The sequence below is a fragment of the Haliotis cracherodii genome, unplaced genomic scaffold, assembly GCF_022045235.1.
Source record: "Haliotis cracherodii isolate W230 unplaced genomic scaffold, xgHalCrac1.p SCAF_14, whole genome shotgun sequence".
Classification (NCBI taxonomy): Eukaryota; Metazoa; Mollusca; class Gastropoda; order Lepetellida; family Haliotidae; genus Haliotis; species Haliotis cracherodii.
The window spans coordinates 3686984-3709375 of NW_027266269.1; the positions used below are offsets into that span (position 1 = coordinate 3686984).

General features: G+C 37.1%; 1 protein-coding gene across 1 annotated transcript; it reads right to left on the reverse strand.

Annotated features, from left to right (window-relative positions):
• Nucleotides 1–1863: 1863 nt before the first annotated feature.
• LOC139461343 (uncharacterized) lies at nucleotides 1864–20138 on the reverse strand. The gene is made up of 8 exons (XM_071242958.1): nucleotides 20081–20138; nucleotides 17266–17319; nucleotides 14411–14632; nucleotides 13918–14148; nucleotides 7045–7125; nucleotides 5983–6204; nucleotides 5493–5723; nucleotides 1864–1931 (listed from the first exon to the last, which is right to left on the reverse strand). The coding sequence occupies exons 1-8, from the start codon at nucleotides 20136–20138 to the stop codon at nucleotides 1864–1866; spliced, it is 1167 nt and encodes a 388-aa protein (XP_071099059.1).
• Nucleotides 20139–22392: the final 2254 nt, after the last annotated feature.

Below are 22392 nucleotides of genomic sequence, written 5' to 3' on the forward strand. Positions count from 1 at the left end.
TATGACGGCGGTCTGTAAATGATCGAGTCTAGACCAGACAATCAAGTGATTGGCATCATGAGCATCGATCCATGCAATTGGGATCGATGACATGCATCAACCAAGTCAGCGAGCCTGACCAGGCGATCCCGTTAGTCACCTTTTACGACAAGCATAGTCACCTTTTACGGCAAGCATGGGTTGCTGAAGATCTATTCTACCCCGGAATCTTCACGGGTCTAAACGTTGTATCTTATGCCTTCTCTAATTCGAAATAGATTAATACAGTGTGTTGTTTGTTGACAATGGAATTTTAAATAAATGATTCTAAACGCACCAAATGGTCACTGGTACTGCTTCTGTTTTTTTCGGAAACCACAATGGATGTCACTGAGGAGGTTATTGGTATCCAAATACCAGACTAATCGATTGTTGACCATGCACTCCGTTAGTTTTACAAAAACACCTCGTTAGTTTTATTGGACAGTAATTGGATGTATCTGTATGATCCCGTCCAGGCTTTGGAATAGGAATAATAAGAACATTGTGCCACGAAGGAGGGACATTTCCGGTTGTCTATATTTCATCAACTATAGTAAGAAGCGCTTCCAAACATGAATCAGGCAAGTATTTCAGGAGCTGATAATGGATGTTGTCGACTCCTGCTGCAGTGTCATGATCTTGCCCTTGGGTAGTATGCAATTCATGGAGTGAAAATATTTCGTTGAAGGCCTCAACATTATCTGAATTAAAATTGACTTGTTTCTATTCCTGCAGTTTTTTAAACCTCTGAAATTGAGGGTTATAGTTGGGAGATGAGGAATGGTTTGCCAAAATTTAACCAAGTTTGTTGGCAATTTCAGATTTAAAGGATAATAGTGAATTACCATCTTTGATATGGTGATCTCCAGATTTGGATCATTTGCCCTTATCTTTTGAATCATGTTCCACAGCTTGGACATTGGTGTGCGGGGATTGATTTTAGAACCATATTTTCTTCAGTATTGACGTTTATATTGTTAAAAGGTACGTCTCTCTTTGGCGCCCATGATTTTAACATTATTCAAGTTGTGAGCAGTGGGATGCCGGCGAAAATATTTCTCAGCTTTCTTCCTAATGTTTCTAGATTTCAGTCGTTATCGTTTACGTATATGAGGTTTTGCAGAGGACATATGATTTGTCTCAAATAGAATTTATTTTTTCTGAAAATAGTTGTATACTAGGATCAGGAACATTCCTAAAACTGGCAGGTGTTAATTTTCTGTACATAATGTTTCGAATAAAGGTGGTTCGTCAACGGGATCGACAGTTGAAAGTATTGTTGGAAAATGGTCACATCCACAAAGGTCATCACGGACTGACCATTCGAGCCCGTTTAAAATATTCGAATCTGTCAGAGAAAGGTTAAGTGCAGAATATGTGTCAGTGGAAAGATGCAGAAGTATTAAAACATCATTGATTGGTTAGCTGGTTTGTTGTTTAACGCCACACTCAGAAATAGTCCAGCTATATGACGGCGGTGTGTAAATAATCGAGTCTGGACCAGACAATCCAGTGATTAATATCATGAGCATCGATCCAGGCAATTGGGATCTATGCCATGCATCAACCAAGTCAGTGAGTCGACCCACAGGTCCCGTTAGTCGCCTTTTACGACAAGCATAGTCACCTTTTACGAAAACATCATTGCAGATGCATAAGTCATTGTTTCCGACAATATCTTTACTAGTCTTTGTACCAGCACTCCCCATAGGGGATTATGACCGTTTAAGTCGCCCATGTTGATACAGGGCTTCAGGAGCGGATTCTTCAAAGTCTAGAGATCCGGTTGACGGATAGTTGAGGAAGGTTGAAGATACAGGGAGCACAGTGTAAACACTATGTTCAAAGTAACACAGACAGCAGCAGCTTGTACAGTAGTGTTGAGTGGAACAGGTCTATGGACATCTTCCCTAGGCAAGAGAGTTAACTGACTTTAACAGTCCAGTTTCCACCCTTGCCGAACTAGGCTGGAATTCCTGGGCTCGATCGTAGCGCTACCAGTGGCTATTACGAGTTATGTCCTTTCTATGCCTCTCCTTTTGACCAATCAGATTCTACCTCTCGTATCACTTGCATTTGCTTCAAACAAAACGGTGGCGCCCAGTCAAGACGATCTGATTGATATTCAAGATCTATATTGTGATAAAACGAGTCTTACATCACGAAGTGCATCAAATCACGTGAGCACCTTGATTAAAAGCATGAAAAGATTTAGAAAATATCTGTTGACGAGTTAGCGGTGCACATGCTTTGCAAAGTCAAGGAGATGTCTTCATGAATAAGTATTGAAAGATGCATTATTTAATTGCAGATTTAATTTATTTTTATATGAAGCACAGTTCCTTTTCCGTAGGTTGGCGTTCTTTACAATTACGCTGCACATGCCATTAACGTGTTTTTGTACTGGTTTGTCTGATTCCACTTATCAGTGAATTATATTATGAAATTATGGCTAAGAGTAAACATGATATTCAAATGTTCCTATATTAATAGAAATTTTGATGCTTCTTTTTGCCGATAATGTCATTTTACTATCAGATTATGTTGTTGGAGTACCAAAATGACTTTTAGAATGTTACACCTAAGAGAGGCAATTATTAATTAAGTATGATAAAACAAATATTGTCAATTTCAAAAGAGGGGGTCAGGGGACACTGAATGAAAGATGTTTTTTTCGATGGTAACTGTGTCTATGTTCTGAGCCATTATACATATCTTGGTGTAATGTTTACCCATACAATGAACTTCAAGAAAAGTGACTCGTACTTAACATCCCGTGCAAAGAAGGCCTTAATCAATGTAATGTCTGACTCGCAGGGAGAATGATCTTTTACACCGAATATATATTTTGAGTTATCCAACCAATCCTGTTATATAGATCAGAATTACGGGGATTTCAGCGATGCGCTTGTCTCGAAAAGTTACATCTTTTAGCCTGTACCATATTCCTATCCGTTAGTCCATCGACACCCCCTTGCATTGTCTATCGCGAGTGTGGAAGATACTCTTTATACATAAATTCAAATTAGATGCTTGAAAAACTGGTTTAATATTCAAAAAATAAGTTTGTACATTTAGATGATACGGGCAAAGTAACATGGGCATCACATACTAGAAACCTTTTGTTTTGTCAAGGCTATGGCTTTGTATGGTGATTCTGAACTCTTTTTGAAACAATTTCTGGAACTATACATTCATATGTTGTTGTTTTTCAGAAATGGCATACCACTTCCACATGACGAGTATAGAACTTTTTAGAGTCTTATTCAACCAGACAAATTTTATCTTCATTAACATTTATTCAATTAAGGCTTGGATTGTTAGATCTAATGATAAATGAAGGAAGAAAAACGTCCACTGAAAAGTCGAGGAGGTAATGTTATTCCCACTATGTAATTCAGCTATAGAAAAAAAAATGCATGTTACTTTTGTATGTCCTGATTATTGCGATCTAAGAAACAAGTTTATACCAGATCACTATCTGTGAGATTACCCGGTACCTGCTTTTATTTATCTTCTTTCATCAAAAGATGATGCTGCCATATTAAAACTAGCTATATGTGTTGCAATGCAGTTTGCCTCAGAAACAACTTGTTAAACATGAGTATATATCCAAATATGTAAAACTACATATTTGTAACTTTTTATATATCGGCCAATTGCCTTACATGCAATAAATATATTTGACTTTGATACGTTTATTATATTAACAGTACATGACCGATCAAACGTGTTATGTGTAAGGGTAATTAAATATTTTCCCTCAAAACACATTCAAATTAAAGTTACATCATGTACGCAAAGACAAATTATATCAATTGCCCATTCGAGCAAACAAATCACAATTGCGATTCTTAAATATGATGTAGTACATCTGAAAATAAACAAACATACCTTCTCACTGTAAGGTATTTGCCTTCATATTTAAAAACATACATTGTTTAATTGAATTTTTGTTGAAAATGATATAAGATCAGGAAATACATTCAAGGGTAGTTGTGATAAGCAAGAGCACATGTGAAAGAGTACATGTGTCTATTAAATTACGTCCGTACATAATAATGATAATAATAATGATAATAATAATAACTGGTTATGCTGCGGTCGAAAATAGCATGCCCATCATGATGCCCATGGCGTAATGCTTGTCAAATTTCATTATGGAACATGGAGACATGACTGAGTAATTGACAGAAGTGACATTTCTTTGAGTGGCATTTAGAAGTTGGAGTGATGAAGTAAGACGAGTTCTATGGATGAACAACTTCTTTATTACAATTTGTCCGACGTTTCGGTGTAGGTCCTAAGACCTATATCAAGCAAGTGATCACTTGCTTGATAAAGATGTTAGGACCTACACCGAAACGTCGCACTAATTGTAATAAAGAAGTTGTTCATCCATAGATCACTTGCTTGATAAAGATGTTAGGACCTACACCGAAACGTCGCACTAATTGTAATAAAGAAGTTGTTCATCCATAGATCACTTGCTTGATAAAGGTGTTAGGACCTACACCGAAACGTCGCACTAATTGTAATAAAGAAGTTGTTCATCCATACAACTCGTCTTAGAAGTGACATTGTCAGTGTTGTTGCCCTCAGGCATCAGTTTGACATGTATCATGCCATAGAAACAGTTAAGAATGTATTATGCACATGGTCCCGTAATGCAACCAGTTTTTATCAGAAACAACATGTATTTGGGAAGGAATCCTCGTTACAAGTTCACACATATGTGAATCTCTGTTAAAATTAAATCCATAGCATCTGTGTTCAGAAAGGCACTTGCTTGCACATGTTGTAAGACTCGAGCCTGTGATGTCTATGCTAGAATTTGGGCCGACGTTCATGTACCCATTGATGGTTTTAATGTTGGTGGATTTAGTTGTAGATTTAGCTTCTGAAAAAAATGACAACTCTATGGATCAGGAATTCTTTTTTAAAGGATACGTTAAGACACTTGTCGCTCAGATGCTTCAAAAATGTGTTTGTTTGTTTGTTTTGTTGTTTAACGCCGCACTCAGCAATAGTCAAGCTCTAAAAAATAATATCATTAATAAATAATCGAGTCTGGACCAGACAATCAAGTGACTGAGCATCGATCCACGCTATTTTGATACGATGACATGCATCAACCAAGTCAGCGAGCCTGACCACCCGATAGTTAGTCGCCTCTTGCGACAAGCATAGTCGCCTTTTACGACCACCTTCAAGGGTATCTAGATTTGCATTAATCATATCTGTTTTCAAGAAGAAACTTTTTTTTGCACAGATGACTGCTGTAAACAATGTTATAAACCCCTCTATTGACACTGTTGACTATATTTTAACGTTGTGCTGACTCACTCGTTACAAAATACATGTATGTGATGTGCGTGGAACGGTGTTTCAACTGGTAATCAATAAGTGAATGGAGTATTATCCACTGGGATGTGGCAGGTATATTTTGGCACAATTACGTATTCACTCACCTGCAATACACTGCTCACCACAAACCTGAACTTCACAGATCGTCAGGTGAGCATTGAAGATAGGCAACCGTTGGATCTTGACGAATCTAGCCACTACTGGCTCATCACAGGGCAGGGTATCCATGGCCCCTAGGGCTCCCCTCTTCTCTGTACAGATTATGGGGGCCATCCTGGGATAATGCCGGGGGTCTTTTCTGAACGCTACGATCGCCAAGTCTCTGAAACGATGGACTAAAACGCAAATGAATGATTTCAAAAGTACACAGGGAATTTTGGAATATAGTGGTTGCAGTTTGCTTACGGTTTAATAGCGTCCAAATGAAGAAACAACCTTACCCTATCTTTGTTCGTATTAGTCACAACTATCCTTTTTGTGTCAGTGCCTGGGCAGCTGTTTAAATATGCTACATTTGTAATGCACATATCAAATTAGACTTTGAAGAGTTTCAAAAGACAGAGGTAAATGTTCAATAGAAATTTGAAATTTTACACTGTCCATCGCTTCTTCGCTGTATGGTGACAGTCCTGATCTTGTACATGTCCAGGAGGTCCACCATCCACCACATCGGTGACATGTTGCTTGTGAAACAGCTACCATGAAGCCGGTTAGCATCAAGGTTGCCGTCGACGGCATTAGACGACCAGGAAAACTTGTCGAAATTGTAGCTGCTGTATGTTGGCTTGTTCAGAGCAATATTCGTAATCTGTAAAACTGCGGGTTAAAAATGTTATTTCGCCTATCATATTAGTTTTGGAAAACTGTAGACAGTGTATGAAGATGACAAACCAAAGATCATAAGCAGGATGTATATGAGATTCGAACCCAAATAACAACTTGGCCCCCCGTACGCCACGAATCACAAGTGATTGCGGTTTTACACCGCTGTCGGCACTACTCATTTACTTCAATGTCGGGCAATGGTTATTGTTAGTCGTTACGATCCTGATGTTGACCATTTGGAAACGAGATGTTGTAATTGTCAATACTCTTGAGAATAGAAGATACTTTTTTCTGTTGGTATACCCGCTTTAACAAGAGAGCAGAGGACATATATTTGGGAGATAAACCTACTGTGTTTTGAAATTTGATGTAGTCCCACTGTAGAATAGATATCTCGTTATATTAATTTTGAACCGAGCGCTTTAGCTGTAGCCTGCATTATATATACATTACCTAATCTACTGATACATTATTTGTTTTGATGTTGACATCGTTTGTTGCACATCTCAACTGTGATATTTACCTACGATATGTAAAAAGAAGTAACTTGTAACTCTTGGCGAAATGGCTGCAATATTTCCGATGTGATGTTAACTTTTTACTCACTCACTCACTCACACTTTGTAAGACACTTCATCCACATCTAGTCTACGAATAGCTTTGTCGTTTTCGTTTTTCCTGACTATGTAATTCAGTGATGTCAAGCAAAATTGGGTGTGGCACGATTTATTTTTAATTGCTCGAAGACAGGACAGAAAAGATAATAATTTTTAGACTGATGAGTATTATAGTCTGGAGCCTTTGATTCGGCTGTAAAAATGGAACATTTACCTGGTATTCTTGAAAATATACATGTTGTTCCGGATCCATCGACAGTGGTGCCGGCAGTTTCTTTGCCATCTTTGGATCCACCTGTAAATATAGATATGTATGTATTGTACATGTATGACGTTCTTGACTGATAATATTCATCTTGATACTATAAAGGTTTTGTTTTGATTTCTTTAGTTGGTCAACGTCTGGTCAACCCGTGTATTTACTAACTCCCAAGGAGTAGAAGGCAGAAAGGAGATATGTTGCCAAGTTCAATATTTGCACTATACTTCCTTCTTATTCCAACAGGTTGAATAAGAGATAACTTCTTATTGTAAAGATCCTCAGAAAGGGGATTTTTGTTCAATTCTGTACACCACAATCCCAAACGACAAACTTAATTCTTTCATCCATTTGCTGATATGTTACTAAACGTGGTGACTTGATACTGTAAGGGTGAGGCACCCAAAATAAAAGGTACAATTCTTATTCCAACAGGTGGAATGAGAGATATCCCCCATTGCAAAGATCATCAGAAAGGGGTAGACTCATTAGAATACATATTTTATGTTTGGCGGTTTAAGAGATGGTACGCCGACCAAGAATTTGGCTTCCCTTACTGCTGTCGGCAAGGTATATTTCTTCACCATGTTTGAATTTCCGAAATAAATCATTTGTTTATTTTGAAACATTAATAATCGTCCAATCAATGATTTTATTGAGACAAAGTTGCAACTGTCTCTCAATCGACTGTACATTTTTACATCGACATGACACATTAAAATCTACAAATAATGACCTATCAACAGAGTCATTTACAGCTTGAGATAGATTCAATATGGATACTAAACAATGTTATCAGTAATGTATGTAGACATAGGCAATCCCATCTTGTGTGGATCTTTTTTTCAAATTCCATGTTCCAAGGTAGTATAATATGTTTTTTTCTAAATACAAAACTATTGACACAGTATTTTGGGAGTGATATATTGCCGGGTCCAGCTTTTGTACCACCGAATCCCTGTCTCTAATATTAACCACAATCCTTCATACAATAAAGCAAGGAATTTCTTTATATTCACCGAATGTCTTTGAGACAAGTGGAATTAAGAAAATGTTGATTCTCAAAAACTCCAAGAATTTGCTTAAATTTATGTAATCACAGAAATGAACCAAGTCCAATTCATTTTAATTCAAGTTTCTGGAAACTCCTCTATAGTTGTGGGTGATAGGATGAAAGCGATATTTCAAAGTTGTGGGAGCTTCAATGAAAAAACAAAACGCAGGAAAATGTTTACATTTTTAAAGAACCAACAAGCCATGGTTTTCTGTCGTTCTCTTCATAAGTGAAATGGAACAAGGAGTTTGAGAAGATTTGGGTAAATAAGCACTGCTTATTCAGTTCGTTCAGAGGTAACTGCAGAGGTGTTGCAATAATATGTTCTAAAACATTCACTGTACCATCAATAATGATAGATCACAAGCAAACGGTAACCTACTTACTCTAGAACTGACTATAAACGAATATAAACTTGCACAGTATATGGCCCAAATTCTAAAGCTCGATCCCTTGATAGTGATCACATAGTTCTATGCGGTGATTGGAATGTCATATCAAAATAATCCTAAATAAAGAGAGAAAACCCTAATAATGAAAGAGGATATTGACCTCACTGATCCTAGAGAGCAAGTAAACCATTTTAAAAATGATACACATGGCGACGACCAAACGCACTTTAACAAGCAGGTCTTGAATATTTTTGTTCTTTCTCACAACTCCAACTTTTGTCAGAGACGAAATTGAACCGACCCTTAATTTAAATTCCTCGATTTCAATGCTTTAAAACTATCTGACTTACAGTATGGTAAAGAATTTTCGAATTAAAAACAATTTGGTTTTAAGAGATTGTGATCATGTAAATCTCGTAAAAAAATGTTAAAACAACAAATCAATATTGAACCAATGATCAAGAATGTATTGGCGATTTTACTGCCGATGTGACAGTAATATTAACTCACTCACTCGCTCACTCACTATTGTAAGCGAGCCACTTCTTAAGGAAACTATCATTTTAATTAATAGGGGAAAATAATTCTACAGTCATCAGGGAAAAAGAAAGAACATGAAAAAAAACGAAAAAATATACAAGAAAACCCTAATAAATTAGCCATTTAGTTAGATAAGGACATCGAGAAGAAACCAAAAAGACCATGTTAACAGAAAGTGATATTGTAAATACAGAGTTGGAGGACATTTACAACATAAAACCTCAAGGTTTACGGGTATGCCCCAAACAAACATACTTCCATTCCTAAGGGTGAAAAAACAAAGGCTGTCCTTACAAATGATGTCCCATATCATTTCTTTCAATACTGTATAAACTTGGATAAATGGCAATCTCACATATAAATAAAACACTGCTTAATATACAAATAAGTGAGGACCAAACGGCTTTATATCTTGGAGACATATTGGCGAAATATCAAGACAAACATATGATCTATTTGAACACACTGACAAATATCAAATTCCAGGACTATTCTTGCTTGTGGACTTTGAAATAGCCTGCGACACTGTTGATTGGTAAAAAATCGTGCGTAATGGTAAATGGATATGGTACATATATATTTGTTTACATATCTACATGATGTCGCCAGGGAGATCCCCTGTCTCCATACATATTTATTCATTGTAAAGAAATAAGATCAATATTGATACGAAATTATCAACATATCCACTATTTTGAATCGATCTTCAAGATCTGATCGAAGCAAACTATAAAAGTAAGCTTTAGGGGTGTGTAAGATGAATGGCAATATGGTCAATCTGAAATCTAACACCCCTTTAAAAAAATACAGTGTTAAAATCATTTGTTTTCATCAATATATGACCCACCTGACCCACAAACGATGTTTCAAGTTCATGAAATAGAAAAAGTTTAATAATATGTGAAAATAAAGATGGCGGAATAAAATGCCAACACATAAAAGAAATAATGCAACCTTAAAAGGTATCGATGGCATGCAGGGCATTTGGACAGTTTTCAAAATGGTTTCTATTCTTTCGCAGGAGACTGGTATAATGATAACATTAAAATAGATAATAAATGTATTCGGTATAAGGATTGGAACGAAAAAGGGGTAACTATATCAATGATCTTATTGATGAAACTGGACATTTTTCTTTGTATGAAAATATAAAAGAAATCTTTCAAATAAAATACATAAGTACACGGAACTTTGTAAAACCATACTGAGTGAGTGAGTGAGTTAAGACTTGAAGTCACATCGGCAATGTTGCAGCCATATCGTGACTTTCAAAGGTCAATATATTATAAGTACTGTAAACTCATGTCAACAACGGATAGTAAAATATCTAGACTTATCACAGATTATGATGTAAAACCAGCACTGAACCTTGAAAATACATCACAAGACAGAACAATACATTATACAAAGGTGCTGGCATCTGAAAGTATATCTCCAAACCAGGGACCATGGGAACTTACAGTACTTTTGCTTCCTGCATGGAACCCAGCATAATTTACATCATCCCTTCAGGTGTTGGCGTTTATGACAATTTAGCCGAATTAAAAGAACACATATTCTTTAATTAAAACCGTGGCAGTAATAAATATACTGTGAATGACATGGACTTACATACCATCTCTGGGGGAAAATACGTTTGCACTACTTCAACCACTTCGAGGAACAGCCACTAACAATCTTAGTTATCCAATTTATTCCACCTATATCAAAATATCATTTATCAATTACAAAACACATGTTTCAAATCGTATCTCACAGTTCTATTTCTTGTAAAAAAATAAGCATTAAATGGGAGCTGATATTGTTAATAAGATCCTTCAGCGATGAAACCTCGAAATATTGATCCCTTGCGACGGAAAAATCATTGCAGTCAAGCAGGACATGCTTGACCGTTATTCTGTCATTACAAGAGATACAGAATGGAGGATCTTCACCTTCCAATATAAATTCATATGTTTATCTTGAATGGCCAATGCGACATCGACATCGTCGCATATTGACCTCATGTAATCTGGACTCACAACCAAAGTTGGTATTACCGATATTTGGCTAATTTTTTAATACTTACTTGGGTGTCCCACTTCTTTGCCTAAGATATCGGATGAAAGATCAAATCACGGCTTTACAATCAGTGTTAGGGATCAGAAGTGGTGTCAAAGATTTGCTGAGTGCTGTTTTTGCAGCAGCATCGGCCATTGTGTTATACCGATGATTCCAACATGGCTGGGTAACACACAAAAGACGATGTCCTATTGACCAGTAGCAAGATTATTAAATAATTCAAGAATTTGGACTAAAAGTGGATGTTTACTTGACATATATTAAATAGCCTGAAGGAACGAAAGGGAATCTAAAAAAAATGAATTGTTAATGTTTATATTTGTTATTGATATATTTTAGAGGTGTTAAAATGACGTTTGCTTCTACGGTGAATATGGAACTGTTAGCTAGCAATCGTGAACATATTGTTCTGGATCCATAACAGTGGTACCAGCAACTGCGCCACCATCCTTGGATTCATGTGAAAATATAGATTTATAAGAGTCATGTGTTTCTTAATTGATTGTATTCTTGTTTATAAATTAGTTGGTTTGTGTTTGATTGCTTAAGTTTAGTTGATGTCAGGTCGACAGCTGCCCTTACCATTTGCAAAGGTGGTGATATATGGGAGCTGTATCTTGTAGATTATTTTTTGCAGAGGAAAGGGGAAATTTGATTAAATGGTGGACTAAGAGTTGATTTCTTAGTGTAAAGATCTTCATAAAGAGGCTTGGATTTGACTGATTAGAATATATTTTAGTGATGTACTGTAAGGATAACTTCTGACGGTACTGTTGTGAGGGAAGCTTTGAATGGGATAAGTCCCGAATACTCCAAGGCGAAGCCTCAGGCCCTGATGATGGATAGTATCTTGTTTGTGTAAATTACTTTTACATACTCCACCATACACTATGGAGGCGTAATCAAGTTTGTATCGGATCAGTGACCTTTATAAGTGTAAGAGGGTTGTCTGACATCCACCTCACCTAGATTTAGAAACTACTTTCAAATCGATTGCCTTCAGACAGCTTAAGGTATTTTATATACCATAATAAAGTTAGATGGCTGTCGCAAATAAGTCCCAAGGACTAGCTTCCTTTTCCACTTTGATGGGGGTGCCATTCAAATATAGTTCAGTGTCTGTATGAGGCTTACATTTTCTGCAGATATGTATACAGTTAGTTTTTGATTTGGAAACGTAAATCCAATTTCATGTGACCATTTGTGAATTTTATTGAGACAGATTTGTAACTGCCTCTCTATGGTATGCATATTTTTACCACGGCAAGAAATATCAAAATCATCCACGAAAAGTGATCCATGAACTCAATGCCTTAAAACGTTTGAAAGACTATTTATTGTAATGCTAAATATAGTGACAGACAAAATACTACCTTGTGGAACACCACAAACCTGATTATCAAACAGGGTTGAACCCACTCAGACTGGAAATTGTCAGTCTGTTTAAAATTGTGACAAAATATTAGGTAAACAACCTCTAAAGCCAAATTCATGTTAATCATTAACAATAGCAATTTTAACGAAGGATTCTAATCGTACTAAATGATCTCTAGTACTTCTATTTTTCCTGAAACCACGTCACAATTGATAAGAAGATTGTTCGTTTCCAGATACCATACTAATATTTTATTTACTAGTCGTTCAATGCTTTTGCAAACACAGCTGGTTAACGATAGAGGTCGATAATTTGAGGGGTCTGTATGATCCCAGACAGCTTTTGGTATAGGGACTACAATGGCATTATGGCATGAAGGAGGAAAAGTTCCCCGATGTCCATAGTTGGTCAAATATATCTAAACGTGTCTCAAGACACGATTCGGGCAAATGCTTGAGTAACTGATAACGGATATTATCATCCCCTGCGGCAGTATCATTAGCTTGCTCAAGAGTGGTGTGTAGCTCATGCAATGAAAATACTTCATTGTAATCTTCACCATTATTTGAATCGAAATTAACTGTTTTCCTTTACTGTTGTTTCTGATATCTCTGAAACTCGGGAACATAATTTGATGATGGAAAACTAGCCCAATTTATTTGCAATCGCAGATTTTCAGGAGTTTATATTGTCACCGTCTTTAAGATGATGTACCCATGATTTGGAACCTTTACCTTTCATCTTTTTAACCATGTTCCACACCTTGGACATGGGTGTACGTGAATTAATTTTGGAGACATAGTTTCTCCATGATTGACGCTTATTACGTTTATAAGCATGTTGAGCCTTGGCACTAGTAATTTTAACATTGTTCAAGTCACGTACTGTATGATTTTTGCGGAATTTTTTTTTTCCGCCTTCTTCCTACATTTTCTTGCTTGTAACAAATGTTGTATTTGGGATAACACTTCCTCAGTAAAGTACAGATTCTCGTACTTTTTGGGGTTGAATCCCATCCGGCATTCCAACCCACACTTCCAGAATGACGTACATAATTGCCAACACACAGTGATCTAACCCACTGAACCACCAAGGATACCACAGAAATGAAAGTCCGACAACTAGTAGTCAAGTTGGGTGGGTTATTAAACTGGAACAGCCTTAACTTTGTAACAGTGATAGCTAGAGACATTATACTTTCAGGAAATGATAGGGGCGGGTCTGCCTCTCCAGTGGAAAGAGAGGATGTGATTAATTCTAGATTTGCACAATCACTTGACTGGCAGAACTCTTTCATCTTAATGGAACTCTTTGAAACTGAAAGATTGCTCGACTCAATGTAATAAAAACCACGGTGTATCAACAGGTTATCAATCAATGAATTTGTCATCCTCGTATTCACTCACCTGCAGTGCACATGTCACCACAAACCTGAACTTCACAGATTGTCAGGTGAGCATTGAAGATAGGCAACCGTTGGATCTTGACGAATCTAGCCACTACTGGCTCATCACAGGGCAGAGTGTCCATGGCCCCTAGGGCTCCCCTCTTCTCTGTACAGATTATGGGGGCCATCCAGGGATAATGCCGGGGGTCTTCCCTGAACGCTACGATCGCCAAGTCTCTTAAACGATGGACTAAAACGCAAATGAATTAGTTCAAAAGTAAAGTAAAGTAAAGACAGGGAATCTAATGGTTGCAGTTTGCTTATGGGTATCAATAGCGTCCAAATGAAGAAACAACCTCACCCTATCTTTGTATGTTTACACAGCCATCCTTGGTGTGTCAATGTCTGAGCAGCTGTTTGAATATGCTACATTTGTAATGCACATATCAAATTAGACTTTGAAGTGTTTCAAAAGAGAGAGGTAAATGTTTAATAAAAATTTGAAATTTTACACTGTCCATCGCTTCTTCGCTGTATGGTGACAGTCCTGATCTTGTACATGTCCAGGAGGTCCACCATCCACCACATCGGTGACACGTTGCTTGTAAAACAGCTACCATTCAGCCGTTTAGCATCAAGGTTGCCGTCGACGGCATTAGACGACAAGGAAAGCTTGTCGAAATTGTTGCTGCTGTATGTTGGCTTGTTCAGAGCAATATTCGTAATCTGTAAAACTGTGGGTAAATAGTCAAATATAATAATGCCTATTGTGTTAGTTTGGGAAAACTGTATGATAATGATGAACCAAAAATATGTGCGCCTCTCTGTACAAATTTACAATCAGATACATTTACAGAGAAGTAATTCTTTATATAACTTGTCATTGTTGTTTAACTCATATTGCCATGTGCTTACGTTGCGGTTTCAAAAGCGTATATATTTGCCAAAAAGTGCCCGGTAACATGGGAAAACAAAAGTGACATAATCCGTCCCAAATTCCAAATACATCGCTGCTGAACGCGGAGTCAATTGTACGATTCCGACTGTGTTTCGGAATTATTATCAAATAGTGATGATATCAGGTGAGCATATCCTGAGCCACCCGTCACAAACACATGCAAATGCAAGTCAGTTGTTCACCTGAACAAAGACACGGGGACATAATGCAAGGTGTAAGGATCTTCATGCCTGGGTGGGAGACAACGCTGTGTGTGAAGGCAAAGAAATAGCTATGTTGCAGTTTGACAATTTCAGAGAAGAAGATACTTAAATTAAGATTATGGATTCGAACGCCTTGCACAAATTCAAATCTAGGATCGTAGGTTTAAGGTTTAGGCAGGCCTAAGGGACACAACGAAGCTTAGCACTAATTCATGATTGAAATGGGTAGTTTAATGTAGGAAGTATTGGCAGTGTGGAAAGGAGAATAACCACGAAATTTCGGATTAACCTACTTATTTTTCAGTAATTTGTAATTAACATAAACTGTCATGTAATGGTTGTGTCAAATCTCAATGTCGCTTCAAAGGTTATCAACTCATGACGACTTAAAATTAACCATACAAGTATCCTTTAATTTACAGAGCACATGCTGTGATTTAATAAGAGCTTTATATTATGAAACACATCCTTTTGAACTGAAACTTTTAAATATTTATGCAATGTGATGACTTTCAAGCAGGACAGGTTTATCTGTGATCACAACAGATACAGAATGGAGGATCATCACCTTTTATACATATTCATATTCATATCTGCTCTGACCATCTTCGTAAACTTATATCCTCTAGACTGGCAACCAAAGTGTAACCAATAGTTGGTTTTATTTTCATTTAATAATACCTACTTGGGCGTCCACTTTTTTTGCATTAGATTACAGATGATAACATACATATAATCATTGTATTGGATAAGAAATGTAAAACAAATATTGAGCGCTGACTTTGTCGCAACATCGTCCATCGTATTACCAATGATTCCAACTTCCCTTGGTAACCAACAAAGAAAACGATGTAGCATTGGGCCATAGCAAGACTAGTATGTAATTCAGTCAATATTTATTTATGATACTGATGAAACCAAAGGCCTATGTAGTACATAGTCTGTTGGTTAGAAATGCATGCAGTTTCTATGTTCCACAGCATGATAAATAAATCCATGTATATTTCTTATCGTTTCTGTACAATCACATGTCATAAGTTAACTGAAGTTGATAACATCTGGATTGTAAGTGAGTGGAAATTTAACGTCACATCAGCACTCTTTCATCCATACATTTAACAAAACAATTAATAAAACATTTCAGCATAACAATGTCATCTATACAGTATAAAAACACGGGCTGTAGACAACCAGTAACGATAGCTAGGCCACTTCACTGGGGATCATGGGGACTTACTTTACCGCTGCTTCCTGCATGATACCTCAGCATGATTTACGCCATCACTTTAGCTACTGGTGGTTGTGCACAATGCTAGCCAATATGAACAAAAATACTGATGAGTAGGCTTAAAAACACTTGTTGATGATAGTTACATTGATAATCATAGGATTACGTGTCACACAGGGGGGCAATGATTTTACGGTAGTTTAACCTCCTGGACAGAGCCTTCAATAATGTCAGCTGATAATAGCATCGCACCACATTTACAAAACAATCATTTAGTTATTCACACACATGTTTAATATTTATTATAGAGATCTATTTCTTTCAAGTAATTTATGATGAGAGCCCAGTTATGCGGGAAAAGTGATAATGTGAATCTCTTGCGACTGCAAAGTCCACACGGTCAAGCAGTATATGCTTGACGGTGAACCTTTTATCACAAAGGATACACTTCGGAGGTTCGTCCTCATCTGGCTATTTGTGTCTGTCTATTTAAATATTTCAAGTTTTATCCATAATGGATCTTTATAATCTAAGTTTCCATTTAATCATAGGTTTTTTAAATGCGTAGAATTCATTGATCAATTTTAATGTATTTTGGTAGTGTATAATTATTAACTGAAATTGTTTTTGGCTGTGCCCCCAGGGCATTAAAGTAGCATACAATTATTGTCAAGACCAAGCCATTCACAGTTTTTTATTCCTATCATAAGTTTTACTCGTGGAGTGGCAGTGTCATTTTGAGGTCACTAAAAGTATCAGTCCACCAATACACTTTATCCACTTTGTTAGACACGTCATCCACATATAGTCTTAGAAAAGCCTCTTCTTCTTTGTTAACCCTAGCTATATAATTCAGTGATATTCAGTAAAACTTTTAATTGCCTGAAGACAGAGAATAGAGTCTGAAACAGTCTGTTTCAACTGTTCATTTATATAGCTGGTGGAGACTTTAATTCGACTGTACAATGGAACATTTACCTGGTATTCTTGATGGTGTTCTGGCTCCAACGACATTGCCATCCTTAGATCCACCTGTAAATATAGATATGTAACTATGAGGTTCTTGACTGATTATGTTCTTCTTGATACTGTAAAGGATTTGTTTTTGATTTCTTTATTTGGTCGATGTCCAGTCCGTGTATTTACTAACTCCCACGCAGGAGAAGGCGGAAAGGAGATATATTAGCAAGTTCAATATTTGCACCATAAATAATTCTTATTCCAAAAGGTGGAATAAGAGATGACTTCTTATTGTAAAGATCCTCAACAAGGGAACTTTTGTTCAATTTTGTACACCACAATCATAAAAAATAAACTTAATTCTTTCATCCATTGGCTGATATGCTACTAAGTGTGGTGACCATAAATTCAGTTCCACATAATTATCTTCAGACTTTCAGGACGATTTGTCAGATATGACAGCAAATGCTGTGTTTACTGGAAAGACAATATGTGAAAATGCTTGACGTCCTCATTTATAACATCTACATTTACAATGTGATGGTGAGACATTTTGGCAAGAAGTAGGCAAGAATGTGATCACAATCACTGCATATGAATTGGGATCTCTGCTCGGATTTGCGAATACAACTCAGATAATTTGGCTTAGAAGTTTAACACTTCTAGAGTGTGCGAAAGTAACAGGATAACCAGAAATGCCACAAATAAATGGTGTTTCTTAAAGTAACATTGGGACAACGCCATGCCTATGCATGAATACCTGACGAAGCAAAATATTTGCGATGAGCTCCGGCGGCTGAAGCTGTACATGTAAACCTGGTGAGTTAACTGTCAGAAACGTCTGTGAAATATGCTAATATTTAGACACAAAGATTTAAATAAATGGTCACAATAATAATGTATTATTTCTCGGTTACTGCAGTCTTGTATTTAATTGAATAATCACCGTTTTATAACCTCCATGGTTCCAGTCTCTTGCAAATAGCGTTACTAACAACAAAAAACAGTCCCGATATTTGTGCTTGTCAAACACAAGATCCTTTGCCGTTCAACAGCCTCATTAATAAGAAGCGTCATAAATATTTTAATAATTCTACAGTGGATGATACTATTAAATGAATAATTTAATGGTCGAGAGCATACTTTCTATTATCGTGGATCAGTCTATCGCAAGTCTTTAACATTTATTTGATTATTTATCTGTAGTGATAGCAACGTTTTGATCTATCATTCACTGACATCCCAATATATATATTTTTGTGTGTAAGCTGATAGAGGGTCGAGGATGTCCCACTATTGTTATGTTGTCGTCTTGACAGGAGTGCGTGGTTTGACCTCAACTGTTGTCAAGTTGATGACGTTACGTCAAACAGCTGATCTGTGTACTGGTCATAACAGATGCATAAGATTTGAACAGTTCAATAACCCCCTCTTGCGGACCCGGAGTACATGTAGGTCAGAATTTGTCCTCAGCACCCCATTGCTGGTCGTAAAAATGACAGAATAGGGCAACCTATTTAACGTAGGTTGCAACCCTGTGTCGGTCGTGGTCGGGATTCTGGTGGTTGAAAGCACTGGAGCCAGGAACAGGGGTTCTTTTTGCCCAACACACCAATTCGACACTTACTTCACTTAGACAGGTGGTAGAATTGGCCCAATTCTATCACTCGGCTGGTCACGTCCTGCCCTGTGCGTGGAATTCTTGATAATTTAGACATATCCTATCATACAGGTTTTGATCAGAATATATGAAGAGCTTGAGTATGTCAAATAAGATTTTGCCTAGAGTCATATGTCAGAAGGTGGTGGCACCCCTGGTGTTGCAGCCTGGCTTCCACTGCGGCACCGTCCTTGTTGACACTTGATGGCGGGTGGGACCAGGGATGCTAATTTTATTTTATGTACACAATGTCTCACACTAAACCTCCTGGTTCCAAACATTTAGATTGTGCCAAAAGATACAGCTCCTGGAGTTTTGGACCCTTGGCCGAAATTTATTGTCATTGCTTCAGTTGATGGAAATAAATTGAAACTAAATCCTTTCCCTATCTCCTTCGCATCAAAGTGAGGAAGTGAAAAATGTTATGAGCTTCGTAACGGATCAAAACTTCTTGAATGTGTTGCAGAGGCAGCAATCAGTCAACCTGCTGTGTTTATGGCCATTTGTTAATTGTTAAGGTTGTCGTCTCTGTACACAGATCACTCAATTCAAGTCGAGGTATTGTAAGAGAAAGTGTCTGAACTACAGCAACAAGGTGTCACTGGTGTAAATCGTTTCACCAGGAAAAGAGATGATGGAAGTATTACCAACACTCAAATATATCTTTTTTACATTTTCAACACCTACAAACCCAAAATCAATTAAAGCTGGCTATTTCAATATCCGATTGGAGGTATATGTACCAAACCCGCTACGATGTTATAATTGTCAAAAGTTTTGCCATGGGGCCAAATCCTGCCATAGCAAAACGATGGTGTGTTGCCGCTGCAGTGGAAATCGTGGAATCAAGGGCTAGACTGAGTCTCTTTTGTGCGTCGACTGAGTCTCATTCAACGGTCATGGAGATCAAATCTTGCCCTGTATTTCAGTTTGAGACTTGCATCTCCTTCCTTGATGCAAATATATTATTTCAATCTCAAACTCAAACTGCCAAATCATATTCAGCTGCAGTCTCTTCTCTGCCTGTTGTTACCAAAGCTGCTACCGTTTCTACAGGGTGCCAAACATCAATCTCCTGGGTGACAGATGGTCAGATCATTAGTGAGGACACCGCTCCCATTGAAAACAAAGTCTCTACTATATCAAGTTCAGCCCCACAAACAGATGCCATACCATCATCTCCAATTCTGACATTACACCAGAAACAGATCTTATCCAGGGCGATGCCCATTTTACAAGAAGATTCGAGATCTGATGCAAAAGAAGTGGCACACCCAAGTAGGTATCAATAAATTACATGAAATTAGACCAACTATTGTCTACACCTACTTGTCAGTCCAGATTTGAAGAGGACATAATAGGATGTCGTATTGGCCATTGCAGGTATACACATGGATATTTATTGAAAGATGAGGGTCCTCCATTTTGTATTCCTTGTGATGAGAGAATCACAGTCCAACATGTCCTGCATTGATTTTGCCATCGCAAGAGCTAAATATTTCAAATCTCCATCCATTAATGATCTTTTCTACAGTATAAATTATCGTTTAATTAGTGTTTTTGTTTTAAGGAAATAGAGGTTTGTTTTTAGAAATGTTGATTGATACGTGTTTTAAGATATGAATGTTTTAAAATTGCTAGATTAAATTAGAGATTTTTGGTGGCGGTATCCTTAAAGGGGGTCAAGGTTCTGTAAAGGTATTGACCCCTGAGAGGGTACTGAAGTTCCACATCATTCAAAGTAAATTCAGGCCTACCACGAATTTAATCGTAGTATATTTCTTAGTTTTAATCGATAGCTAAACCTGCATACAATCGCCAGCGGCTGAAGGGATGATGTAAATCCTTCTGGGGAACATGCAGGTAGCAAAGGTAGTGTTAGTCTCAATGATCTGTATGTGGATGTACCTTCGATTGCTGGCGATCTTTAGCCCGTTCTTAGAATGTATTGTTGTGATTAGTAATAGCTTTTTATGGCCACATACTAGTTTTGAAAATGGATATCTATGATAAGCCTAGTAATGTTACTGTCCTTTACTGACAGGTTTTCATGTAATCTAAGTTGATGTTTTCTGAACATATAAGCTGCTTTAGTCACGATATGGCTGAAATATTGCCGATGTGACTTTAAAACTTAACTCAATCAATCACTCAGTTCAATAACTTAATCGAATAAATACAAAGAATATAAGTAATTGATTTCTGAATGACAAAATCTCTGTCTTGTAATGGTCCAACTTGGGTGATGTCGTTGTCATATTTTTAAAAATCATCCAGTTTACTCTGCTTTATCTGATGAGAGCAAATTAGTTTTTTAAACTCAAAATACTTCATTGCCATGTTAGTACATATGTGTCTAGTTATGTTTTTTGTGTAAAATGGGTAATTTATACACATTAGAATTTAAATCGTGTCTAAGATCAGGGAGAATGCATTCTTGCGTGTATTCAGAAGTTCGATTTTTCACAAATTAAAACTTTATATGCTCTCTCCATGTTTTAGCTGACCTAGGCAAAAATAAATCGATTAAATTACGATTTTGCTTGTTTTGTTTTCGTAGTTTAAAGTTATAAGAATTTTATATTCTGCTATTCATTTATGAAACATAATACTATTGATTTCATTAATCTATTATTATTATTATTATTATTATTATCTCTTTCAATCTTCCTTTCAAGAAGGGGATGGATGAGATGGGAAGTTCTGCTTGAAATGAACTATCACGTATATCTTTAATGTTTCGCTATTGGAATTCGAATGCAACACACAAGATCAAACTTGAATGCCATAATGCAAGGTGTAGATTGTGTGACGGCAAAGCAACAGCAAGATTTTAGTTTGTCAATTTCAGAGAAAAAGATATTTACAATTTAATAATGAATTAGAAACTCTTGCACAAATTCAAACCCAGAATAAAAGGTTTTTGTCACTCCTTAGGGGCGAAACTCTGCACAGTGAAGTGCTGTGTCTCTATCCGACCGTGACACCAATGCTAAAAATAACGGCTGTTTGTCAGAAATAGAATCGGGACCAGACAAGTAAAAGTCACTCGGTCCATAAATTTGCTTGTTACGACAAGCACAGCTTGCGTCGATCGTTGCATTGTATTTTCATATGGCCTTCATAAAGCTGGACCATTGACACGTTGAACAGCAAATATGAAGTGAAACGGTTCCTTTTCTATACCCGTGAAGATCCGGGATAGAATAGGTCTCCAGCAACCCATTCTTGCCGTAACAGGCGACTAGGCTTGTCGTAAGAGGCGACTAACGGGATCAGATGGTCAGGCTCGCTGCCTTGATCGAAGCATTTCATCAATCCCAATTGCGTGGATCGATGCTCATGATATCGATCACTGGATTGTCTGGTCCAGACTCGATTATTTACAGACCGCTGTCATATAGCTTGAATATTGTTGGGTGTGGCGTAAAACAACAAACCTTTCAAACTAAATCTACTCACTGTCGTTAAAGCCGATAAACAGC